Raw genomic sequence first — 12,737 nt, 5'->3', positions numbered from 1 at the left:
CTCAACAACTCTTTTTGTTATGAACAAATTAAACATTTAAATCAAGTGCCTCCGATTAAAGGGGGGACTCCAAACACTTTCAAACAAGTGGCCCCTTGTTTTTTTTTGTTTGCAACAGCTCTAAAACCTGTGAGCATTTCCACAGGTGCATACAGTACAATAGCCTCCATTAGTTACCTCAGCAAAGGTTTTTCAATGGCTTTTAATTATTTTTCTGGAGTCCACTAAACTAATCTGTTTCACAAAATTAATTAGGCAAAAGAACAAATGGTTACTTTATCGATGTAGTTGTTTTCAGAATTACTTCTTGCTCAACAGAAAAGCACATTAGCTCAAATGAAGATTATACAGGACAACCAGGATGATAGAAACATAGAAATTAGGTGCAGGAGTAGGCCATTCGGCCCTTCGAGCCTGCACCACCATTCAATAAGATCATGACTGATCATTCACCTCAGTACCCCTTTCCTGCTTTCTCTCCATACCCCTTGATCCCTTTAGCCGTAAGGGCCACATCTAACTCCCTCTTGAATATATCCAATGAACTGGCATCAACAACTCTCTGAGTGAAGAAGTTTCTCGTCATCTCAGTCCTAAATGGCTTACCCCTTATCCTTAGACTGTGTCCCCTGGTTCTGGACTTCCTCAACATCGGGAGCATTCTTCCTGCATCTAACCTGTCCAGTCCCGTCAGAATTTTATACATTTCTATGAGATCCCCTCTCACCCTTCTAAACTCCAGTGAATACAGGCCCAGTCGATCCAGTCTCATATGTCAGTCCTGCCATCCCGGGAATCAGTCTGGTGAACCTTCGCTGCACTCCCTCAATAGCAAGAAAGTCCTTCCTCAGATTAGGAGATCAAAACGGAACACAATATTCCAGGTGAGGCCTCACCAAGGCCCTCTACAGCTGCAGTAAGACCTCCCTGCTCCTATACTCAAATCCCCTAGCTATGAAGGCCAACATACCATTTGCCTTCTTCACCACCTGCATGTCAACTTTCAATGACTGATGTACCATGACACCCAGGTCTCATTGCACCTTCCCTTTTCCTAATCTGTCGCCATTCAGATAATATTCTGCCTTTTTGTTTTTGCTACAAAGTGGATAACCTCACATTTATCCACATTATATTGCATCTGCCATGCATTTGCCCATTCACCTAACCTGTCCAAGTCACCCTGCAGCCTCTTAGCATCCTTCTCACAGCTCACACCACCACCCAGCATAGTGTCATCTGCAAACTTGGAGATATTACACTCAACTGCTTCATCCAAATCATTGATGTATATTGTAAATAGCTGGGGTCCCAGCACTGAGCCCTGCGGCACCCCACTAGTCACTGCCTGCCATTCTGAAAAGGACCCGTTTATCCCGACTCTCTGCTTCCTGTCTGCCAACCAGTTCTCTATCCACGTCAGTACATTATCCCCAATACCATATGCTTTAATTTTGCACACAATCTCGTGAGACCTTGTCAAAAGCCTTTTGAAAGTCCAAATACACCACATCCACTGGTTCTCCCTTGTCCACTCTACTAGTTACATCCTCAAAAAATTCCAGAAGATTTGTCAAGCATGATTTTCCTTTCATAAATCCATGCTGACTTGGACCGATCCGGTCACTGCTTTCCAAATGCGCTATTTCATCTTTAATAATTGATTCCAACATTTTCCCCACTACTGATGTCAGGCTAACCGGTCTATAATTACCCGTTTTCTCTCTCCCACCTTTTTTAAAAAGCGGTGTTACATTAGCTACCCTCCAGTCCATAGGAACTGATCCAGAGTCGATAGACTGTTGGAAAATGATCACCAATGCATTCACTATTTCTAGGGCCACTTCCTTAAGTACTCTGGGATACAGACTATCAGGCCCTGGGGATTTATCGGCCTTCAATCCCATCAATTTCCCTAACACAATTTCCCACCTAATAAGGATTTCCTTCAGTTCCTCCTTCTCACTAGACCTCCGGTCCCGTAGTATTTCCGGAAGGTTATGTGTGTCTTCCTTCGTGAAGACAGAACCAAAGTATTTGCTCAACTGGTCTGCCATTTCTTTGTTCCCCATTTTAAATTCACCTGAATCTGACTGCAAGGGACCTACCTTTGTCTTCACTAATCTTTTTCTCTTCACATATCTATAGAAGCTTTTGCAGTCAGTTTTTATGTTCCCAGCAAGCTTCCCCTCATACTCTATTCCCCCCCCCCCTCCCAATTAAACCCTTTGTCCTCCTCTGCTGAATTCTAAATTTCTCCCAGTCCTCAGGTTTGCTGCTTTTTCTGACCAATGTATATGCCTCTGCCTTGGATTTCACAGTATCCTTCATTTCCCTTGTTAGCCACGGTTGAGCCAGCTTCCCCGTTTTATTTTTACTCCAGACAGGGATGTACAATTGTTGAAGTTCCTCCATGTGATCTTTAAATGTTTGCCATTGCCTATCCACCGTCAACCCTTTAAGTATCATTCACCAGTCTATTCTGATCAGGCAGAAAAGATGCTGTGACTCCTGTACCTCTACTTATCGCTGTTAGTAATGGTCCTGCAGGCAGTGTGTTCTGGTGAACAGTTAGGATAATGGTTAAATGCCATCGAGACTGGGTGGTGTGGGGAGTGACACTGGCCATTCATCTCAAGAGGGACATGGATTCAAACACAAGTTGGAATGATGGGATGAAAACTCACCTCCTTCTGCTGATAGTGGATGAAAATGGGTTGACAGTCTTTCCAGTCCCTGGAAAGATGAGCACAAAGCACAAACACCACCCTAATTTGGCATCAATTGAGAATATTACTCCGATTGGTGGTATGAGAATATTATATGATGACTGATATGAGAAATAGAAAAATGACACTTGTGCAGCAGGGATGCTCATCTGAGGCTTGGGCTGAAATGCATTGTTACGGGAGGGTAGAGGGAAGCTTCACTCTGTATCCAAGTTCCCCGTATTTAATCTACAAGTGCTTGATGCTAACAGTGGGTGCTCAAAGTGAAAATCTTTTCATTTCCCAGCTTTACCGTCTCTCACTTCATGAGTACAATTAAGTCACACAAAAAACAGTTAAGATGTGCCTTACAGACTTGAATGTACCAATGTCCCTTCATTATGCCTTTAGCCAGTGTACATTTATTACATGAGGTGTTAGCCATGGTTCAGTTGGTAGGATTCTTGCCTGAGTCAGTAGATTGTAGGTTCAACTGCCACGCCAGAGACTGGAGCATAAAATCTAGGCTGGTGCAATGGTGAGGGAGTGCGGCGCTGTCAGAGATGCCGTCTTTCAGATGAAATGTGAAACTGAGGCCCCGCCTGCCCTCTCAAGTGGACGTGAAAGATCACAAGGCACTATTTCGAAGAGCGAGGATGTTCTCCCTGGTGTCCTGGCCAATATTTATCCCTTAATTAACATAATTAAAAACAGATTATCTGGTTGTCATCGTCCATGTTGGAACAAACGACATGAAGAAGAACAGGGAGAAGGTCCTGCTGAGAGAGCACCAGGAGTTAGGAACTACATTAAAAAGTAGGACGTCGTGAGTAATAATGTCTGGATTATTCCCAGAGCGACGTGTAAATTGGCATAGAGACAGACAGATCAGGTGAGTTAACACATGGCTAAAGGGCTGGTGTGGGAAAGGAGTTCCTTTTTAAGTGACACTGCCACCAGTACACTGTTCAGGGAACTATAGACCAGTCAACTTAGCATTGATAGTTGGAAAAATAATGGAATTTCTACTAAAGAAGAAAATAGAAAAACATCTAGAAACCAAAAATATAATAACAAATAATCAATATGGATTCCAAAAGGGCAAGTCTTGCTTGACCAACCTCATTGAATTCTTTGAAGATGCAACAGAGAGTAGACAAGGGTAATACAGTAGATAATATATTTTGATTTCCAAAAGGCCTTCTATAAGGTACCACATAATCGACTGATGAATATGGTCAGTGTATGCGGAGTCAGGGGACAATTAGCAGAATGGATAGCTAGCTGGCAGACAGAGTAGGGGTAAAGGGTAGCTATTCAGAGTGGCAAAAGGTGGGAAGTGGGGTCCCTACAAGGATCAGTGTTTCGACCACTGTTGTTCATAATTTGTAAACGATTTAGACTTTGGAATCAAAAACACAGTTTCTAAATTTGCGGACGACACCAAATTGGAAGGGATTGTTAACACTGAGGAGGACTGGAACAAATTACAAGACGACATTAATAAACTTGTAGAATGGGCATATAAATGATAAATGAATTTCAACACAGATAAGTGTGCGATATTATATGTTTTTAAGAAAAATGAGGTGGTCACATATTATTTAGAAATTATGAATCTAAATGGGGTAGAGGAGCAAAGGGATTTGGAGATTACAAATATATAAAAATCACGAAGTTGCAATGCAGGTCAGTAAGGCCATTACAAAAGCAAACCAAGCACTATGTCATAGAATTGAAAAGTAGAGGGGTTATGTTAAACTTCAAACCTTGGTTAGACTACACTTGGAGTAGTGTGTGCAGTTCTGGTCGCCATATTATAAAAAGGATATAGAGGCAATAGAGAAGGTGCAAAAAAGATTTACAAGGATGATACCAGAAACTGCAAAGTTATACCCATCAGGAAAGGATGAACAGGCTGGGTCTCTTTTGGCCGAGGGGTGACCTAATAGAGGTCTTTAAAATTATGAAAGGTCTTGATAAAGTAGAGAGAGAGAAAATGTTTCCACTTGCGGGGAAGAGAAACACTACAGGATAGTCACCAACAAATCAAGTAAGGAATTCAGAAGAAACTTCTTTACCCAGAGTGGTGAGAACGTGAAACTCGCTACCACAGGAAGTAGTTGAGGTCAATAGTATAGATGCATTTAAGGGGAGGCTAGATAAGCATTTGAGGGAGAAGGAAATAGAGGGTTATGCGGATCGATTTAGATAAGGATGAGGGGAGGCTTGAGTGGGGCATAAAAGCCGGAATGGACTGGTTGGGCCAAATGGCCTGTTTCTGTGCCGTATATTCTATGCAATTGTCACATTCCTGTTTGTGGGACCCTGCTGTGCACAAATTGGCTGCCACCCTACATTTCAACAGTGACTACACTTCATTGGCTATAAAGCACTTGGGACAGGCTGAAGTCATGCACGGCGCTATATAAACGCAAGTTCTTTTTCTTTCAAAACTACTTCTACTAAAGCTGTATTTTTCCCTCCCCTACTCTTTTTCACTCAGAACGTGTAGAAAATACATACTTCTTTAAGTTTATCCAAATCAGCTTTTGTTTTCTCGTAGATCTCTGTAGCTACTTTTAATTTGGCTCTCCACTCCTGCTGACTGATCGAATCAGGTGAGCCGTTCTGTCTAGCTGGGCTTTGCTTGCGATTATCATTTTTGCTGGAAGATGAAGGCGTCATTGGATCAAAGATAGTTTGCAGCTGCAACTCCAAGCTCAGGTTTTTGCCACGAAGCTCTTCAATTTCTTTCTGCAGGGATTCAATTTCGTCCTAAATATGAAAACACATTTAAGCACAGAAATCATTATCAGGAAATTCTTCAGAACAGACTTTCCACTTTCAGATATCCAGAGGCATCAAAATTTCTGAATCGCATTCGAATGCCAAATACGGTTACTTTGTCAAATAGAACAAGCTTGGCACAGCCAAAGGCAACTGAACTGCTTCATAATTAATTAAATTTTAGTTAACAAGCAAACAAAATAAACAGAAATGTCCATGGTTAGAGACTTCGGGTGGCTTTGTTGCATCATGTTCACCAACTCCAAAATTAATTATTCATTTCACGAAACAAAAATGAACTTTTCTTTAAAATTTGCACTATATTTAGATATCAGCCTTGGCTCAGTGGTAGTACTCTCGCCTGAGTCAGAAGGTTGTGGGTTCAAGTTCCACTCCAGAGACTTGAGCGCATAAGCTAAGTTGACACTTCAGTGCAGTACTGAAGGAGTTCTGCATTGCCAGAGGTGCCATCTTTTGGAGGACACAGTAAACCGAAGCCCCGCTTGCCCTCTCTGGTGGATATAAAGCATCCCCAGACACTATTCAAAGAAGAGCAGGTGAGTTATCCCCGGTGCCCTGGCCAATATTTATCCCTCAATCAACATCACTAAAACAGATTATCTGGTCATTTTCTCATTGCTGTTTGTGGGACCTTACTGTATGCAAATTGGTTGTCGCATTTCCGACATTACAACAGTAACTGCACTATAAATGTACTTCATTGGCTGCAAGCACTTTGGGACAACCAGAGGTTCTTTTGTTTATTTTCTTTCCAATTGGGCTCACCAGGTTGCCCCATTACCGTAAATCTCCCGTTTTCCTGTACGACTATTAATGTGAAATAAAGTGTTACGGCCAAGAGTGTAAGCAATTGCAAACTGCCGGCATGACATCGGCCGTCTCAATTTCTCTGCTCCCCTCACTCACTCTAAGCTATCTCCCTCTGAACGTACAGCACTCTGTTCTCTCAGAGCCAACCCCAACATTGTCATTAAACCTGCTGACAAGTGTGGAGCTGTTGTTGTTTGGCGAACCGACCGCTACCTTGCGGTGGCTCAATGCCAACTCTCTGATACCTCCTCCAAGACCATGACCCCACTACTGAACATCAAGCCATCATTTCCAAGACTTTCACTGACCACATCGCCTCTAGAGATCTTCCCTCCACGACTGCCAACCTTATAGTCCCCCAACCCCACACAACCCGTTTCTACCTCCTTCCCAAGATCAACAGAACAGGTCTGCCCCGGTAGACCCAGCGTTTCAGCCTGTTCGTGCCCCACAGAACTGATTTCTTCCTATCTCAACTCTATTTCTTCTCCCCTTGTCCACTCTCTTCCCACCTACATCCGATTCTCTTCCGACGCCTTCCATCACTTTAACAGTTTCCAGTTTGCTGGTCCCAACCGTCTCCTTTTCTCTACTGATGTCCAATCCCTCTACGCCTCCATCCCCCACCAGGACAAGCTAAGGGCGCTCCGCTTCCTCCTTGAACAGCCCCATCCATCACCATCCCCCTCAATCTGGCTGAACTTGTTCTCACAATTAACAACTTCTCCTTTGATTCCACTCGCTTCCTCCAAATTAAAGGTATTTCTATGGGAACCCCCATGGGTCCTAGCTATGCCTGCCATTTCGAGGGAATATGTGGAACATTCTTTGTTCCAGTCCTACTCGGGTCCCCTCCCTCACCTCTTTTTCCTGTACATTGATGACTGTATCGGTGCCGTTTCTTGCTCTTCCCTTCAACTAGAAAATTTCATTCACTTTGCATCCAATGTTCACCCTTCCTTCATCTTCACATGGTCCATCGCTGATGCTACCCTACCCTACCTCCATTTCTGGGGATAGGCTATCGACAAACATCCACTAGAAGCCCAATGACACCCACAGCTACCTGGGCTACACTTCCTACCATCCCGTTTCCTATAACGACTCCATTTCATCCACCCAGTTTCTCCGTCGCATCTGTTCCGTCAATGCCACCTTTTCATACTAGTGCTTCCAATAAGTCTTCCTTTTTCCTCAACCGAGGATTCCCCTCTACCGTGGGTGACATGGCCCTCGACCGCGTCCGTTCTATTTCCCGCACTTCCGCTCTCACCCCATCCCCCTCCTTCCCAGAACCACGATAGAGGTCCCCTTGTCCTTACTATTCACCCCACCAGCCTCCACGTTCAATGGGTCATCCTCCACCATTTCCACCTTCCAGCGTGATCCCACCACCAATCACATCTTTCCCTTTCTCTCCCAGCATTCCGAAGGGACCACTCCGTCCGCAGCACCTTCCCATGCAAGTGTAGGAGATGCAACACCTGCCCTTTTATCTCCTCCCTTCCCACTGTCCAGGGCCCCAAACACTCCAAGTGAAACAGCGATTTTCTTGTTCTCCTTGCATTGTAGTATACTGTATTCGCTGCTCACCATGTGGTCTCTCCTACATTGGGAGACGAAATGCAGATTGGGTGCCCGCTTTGCGGAACACCCATAAGCGTGACCCGGAGCTTCCGGTCGCCTGTCACTTTAATTCTTTGCTCCACTCCCACTCTGACCGCTTGGTCCTCGGCCTCCGACACTGTTCCAATGAAGCTCAATGCAAGCTTGAGGAACAGCACCCCATCTTTTGATTAGGCACTTTACAGCCTTCTGGACTCAACATCGAGTTCAACAATTTCAGACCATAACCTCGGCCTCTATTTTTTCAGATGCCAGCTGTTGATGATTCTGCCATTCCCATTCCCACCCTATCTAGACCCATCTTTTGTCTCTTTACATGTCCCATTACTATCTCCTTTTGCTTTGTACTACATCCCTTTTGTCATTTACTCACTCCTGCCTTCCACCCTAAGACAGACCTTCCCTTTTGTTCGTTCCTCCCCTCCTCCCTTTCCTTGCCCCTGCAATTACTTAAAACCTGTTACATCTCTAACTTTTTCCATTTCTGACAAAGGGTCATCGACCCTGAAACGTTAACTCTGTTTCTCTCTCCACAGATGCTGCCTGACCCGCTGAGTATTTCAAGCATTTTCTGTTTTTATTTCAGATTTCCAGCATCCGCAGTATTTCTCTTTTGTATTGGGAAATAGAATGAGTGGTTAAAGTAACAGAGACTTGAGAAGTGAGGGCTTTTGTCTTTAGATCTGAGACGGTAAAGGAATGACCAGAGTATTCAGCATTAGAAGTTACAGCACAGAAACAGGCCATTCGGCCCAACTGGTCTATGCCAGTGTTAAGGCTCCACTCGAGTCTCCTCCCACCTTACTTCATCAAACCCCATCAACATATTCCTTTCTCCCTCATGAGGGCTTACTAATGGAACACCAAGCATGGGAGAAATATCGGAGTCAAACCTCACAACATATCGCAATCCTCTGCGCCAGATGGGCAGATTTAAACAGGTGGGAAGGGTAGCAAATCAAGCAAAGAGTTATGATCAATTGTTTCCACTGATCAGCGAGACAGTAACAAGTTTAAGCTAATGGTTAAAGCGTGGGTTAGAAAGCATTTCTTTACGCAGAAGATGGATAGAATGTGAAATGCATTGCCACAACTCATCATTGAAGCAGAGTCCATTTTTTTTCAATAAAAGGGTAAATAAATAGTTGCTGAGAGAGAAATAATCAAGGTTATGGGAAGCAAGCAGGAGAGTGGGATTAAGAAAAACACTAACGCAGACTAGATCGGCTAAGTGGCCTATTTCTGTGCCATAATATTCCATCATTTGGAGAGTTGACCTTGTTGTCAATTTCTGTGCCCTTACTGTATCAACTAATACCAAACACAAGTACTGTATGGAACAAAACTAAAATTACATGACGTCCAGCATTATCTTCAATTACAGTTCTGAAAGATTATACAAAACCAGAGGGAAGGAAAGCTAGACGCAAGAGGACAGAGATAGCAACAGTGAGAGAGCACAGAAATAGCGAGAGAGCACGCAATAGCACAGATAGCGAGAGTGCGCATGTGAGAGCATAGGAGAACCAAGAAAGCACTAGAGAAAACAACAGCAATGGAGATAGAATGATTAGATAGAACAGACAATGAGAGAAAAGCAAAAAGAGAGCAAGAGAGAGAGAAGCAGAAAGAGGAGAGAGAGAAACAGCATGAGAAAAGAAAAGACAGAACAGAATGAGAAAGAGCGAGAGAAAGTTTGAGAGATGGCAAAGAGATGCAGAGGACAAGGACAGCAACGCCAAGATTAAAAAAACCTGAGATCATCATGCTCCAAATATAGCAGACATTTTTTTGTAAATGACATTTACTTCATATAGCACTTTCCCAGTCCACTTTGTAAAGTAGAAATACTACAGATCAGAACTGTGAGGCAGGGAATGCAGCCAGAGACTGCTGAGTGGTTAATATGAAAACTAATTCTGAATAACCAACCAGTCAGGTGAACCCACTGAAAAATGTTGCTTTACATTTTACATACTGAAATTTCTAATGCCTAAAATATGATTTTAAATACATTTAAAAATTATATATTGCACAATGACAACATTAAATGTACAGGTACTCATCAATTTGTCAGTGTGTCTTTTAATACCTTCAGTAATGTTTTTCCTTCTACACCCATGGATTTGGGGTATGTGCAGGTTTGAGAAATTTCCAAGCTTCTTGGAGTTAAAGTAGAAGGGTGTCTACTCTCCACCTTAACAGCATTTGAGTATTTATGCTTTTTCCAAAGACTTCAAAACAAGTTGTTGCCTTAATTCTCAAAGCTTTACTTCAGGCAAGTTTCACATTTAGGATATGGACAACTGCTTTATTAACAATTACCTTGTTTCTATTAAGCTCAAAATGTTTACATCCTACACACACCTAGTGATCAACAGCACCTTTTAGTTTATTTTGATGACATTTAGAAAGCAAAACAAATACTGCTTATTGAGAATGTATTTCTTCTCAATGTAAAAACTAGAGCAGCCTTTCAGCTAGTTTTCAAATACAAAAGCAAAATACTGCGGATGCTGAAATCTGAAATAAAAACAGAAAATGCTGGAAATCTCAGCAGGTCAAGCAGCATCTGTGGAGAGAAGGGTTTCAACCTAACTAGATGAATCTGAATAATTGGCACTCCCAATTGGATGTCCCTTCCCTCTTCATTCTTGTTTTTGACTGTTACAATTTTTGGGGCTCAGGAGATTTTTTTCTAAAAAAGGAATACAAATTTGGAAACTGTAAAAGATGGACTTTTGAGCACAAGATGGATTTTGTTAATAGAAATACATGTTTATTGAAGACTGTGTAAGCCAGCAAATGCTCCAATGCTTTGAAGCAAGAACCAGCTGGAGACATGGTTAAGACGGGAGGTGCCTGGCACAGCCCAAAAGGAATCGCAGACACGTTGTGGGGGGAGGGGGAAGGGGTGAAGGATGACAGATTCGAACAAGGTATCGTGGTTGGGAAAAGGGGCAAGGCACTTGATGGTTCTAATCGAGCCCAAGACAGTTCAGTCTTCATTCTCCTGGGCCCCTTCAAGGCAGCTAGACCCCCTCCTCTCCAACAGAGATCAGCAGCCACCCCGCCCCAACACTGCCAAATCCTAATCTTGCTTCCCCCACCCCCCAAACTTTCTGCAACCCAGGACTCCTAGATCCCGAGGCCCCCAGCCCAGTACTGCCAACGGTTCCTTTTGATAATACTGCCTGATGCTGACAAATCAGAGCCACTGATAAATACTACTTGGCAGAACACATGTAAGGTGATCTCCAGTTCACCATGAGCAATACCATGGGATATCACAGATATATATCACACACGTGCAAATCCAAGTAATGAAGAACTCTTGTTGATTGCTTGCAATATTTCTCCACATTAATTTTTCCAAGTGATAGATCATTTTAAGCCATTAACTTAGTGTCTTCTTATTCTTCCCCCATTCATGCCAACGCTGAAAAGCCTTGGTTTAATAGTAAACAAGTTACCTCATATTCTTTATGTAACAGTTCGAGCCTAGTTTTCCGAAGGTGTCGCTTGACTGATGGAGTGTCGCAATTTTCTGTTCCATCTGTTCCACCTGAATGGAAATTAAATAGTACAGTAATCAGTAAGGACATCCCTACAATATTGCAAAATTTGATTCGAGTTTGTAATATTTCTTTTCCTACAATATGCTCAAGGAAATTTAGGAATCCCAGATTCTGTTTTAACAAACTGTCTCTACCAAATGTGTTTAGTGAGATTTGTATGTATTCATTGTTACATTTACTTTATCTGTCACTGCACAAAATATCAGTTCCAATATTATACCTCTCTGAATGAAACCTGGCGTTGCAGCAACATTTCAGAAATCAGACAGCAGCAGTCAAAATGTAACTTGAAACATCGCATCACAAACTTTCAATGATAATTACTAAGCGGAGAAGGCCATCACAGTCCAGAAAATAAGTCTAGGCAAGATGAAAACACTATATATGAACAGTAAAGCAGCCTGTATGAAATGTTTGTAGCAGTGTTGTCCAATATTAGCCTCCAGCCATATCTGGTTAATTGGGAAACTAGACACAGTTCATTAAATTTTTGATTAGCAAATAAAGAAATTAATAGACACCATCGTTGGGCAGGTGATCCCAATACTCACATTCGCACGATATATGCATATGTATGTATGTTGCCTTTGTTGGCAAGATGCAAAGCCAAGTGTCTGAGTGATTGTTGTGCGTGCTTTCCTTCCCTGGCTAGTGCTTATTGGTTATCTGCTAAAATGGTGTGTAACATGGGTGAAAATGCCAGATTTCAGCACCATGGAAACACCAGCAACATTGTATGGAGACGGACCAATCGGAATAACTGCTCTAGATCAGCAGAAGAAAGCAAGTCCACCCAATAACAAGCAGCTCCAGCAGGACACATCATGGAAAAGGGCAAACAGTTTCCAACCCCGTTCTGGATGGAGAGCGAGGGCAGGTCTGGTGTATCTCATTGTCCAAGTCAACATTCTCAGCAATCACGATGATGGAAGTCAGAGTGCGGCTCACACAGTTGCTGGACACAAACCTAGAAGCTGCACTGAGGTGTTTGATAAACCATGCCAGGATTCCAAACCTTTGGTGAAAGAGAAAGACTACAAAGTGTTTGCACTAAATGGTGTAGATGTTTGTTAGGTAAATACACACTCGTGAAGCACATTTACCTTTATTGTGTGTGAGGTGTTTTCTACTAAAATTAGTGCACTAGCCACCCCTGTGGCTAGTCAGTGATTTCTATTGGACAATGCTGGATATAGGATTCAGA

At 42.8% G+C, this 12,737-nt stretch overlaps 1 protein-coding gene across 4 annotated transcripts in view; it reads right to left on the bottom strand.

The window, feature by feature from the left end:
- obi1 (ORC ubiquitin ligase 1) overlaps positions 1 to 12,737 on the bottom strand; it is a 45,861-nt gene that overhangs the window by 19,833 nt on the left and 13,291 nt on the right. For all 4 annotated transcript variants that reach the window (XM_070891698.1, XM_070891701.1, XM_070891700.1 and 1 more), the window contains exons 3-4: positions 11,429 to 11,520; positions 5,235 to 5,486 (exon numbers count right to left, since the gene is read on the bottom strand). In XM_070891698.1, coding sequence (XP_070747799.1) covers positions 5,235 to 5,486; positions 11,429 to 11,520 — 344 coding nt within the window. The remainder of the gene's footprint in view (positions 1 to 5,234; positions 5,487 to 11,428; positions 11,521 to 12,737) is intronic.

The sequence above is a fragment of the Pristiophorus japonicus genome, chromosome 10 (genome assembly GCF_044704955.1).
Source record: "Pristiophorus japonicus isolate sPriJap1 chromosome 10, sPriJap1.hap1, whole genome shotgun sequence".
In the NCBI taxonomy this organism is placed as follows: Eukaryota; Metazoa; Chordata; class Chondrichthyes; family Pristiophoridae; genus Pristiophorus; species Pristiophorus japonicus.
Note: the sequence above shows the minus strand (reverse complement) of the source record. Positions and strands in the feature narration are given on the sequence as shown.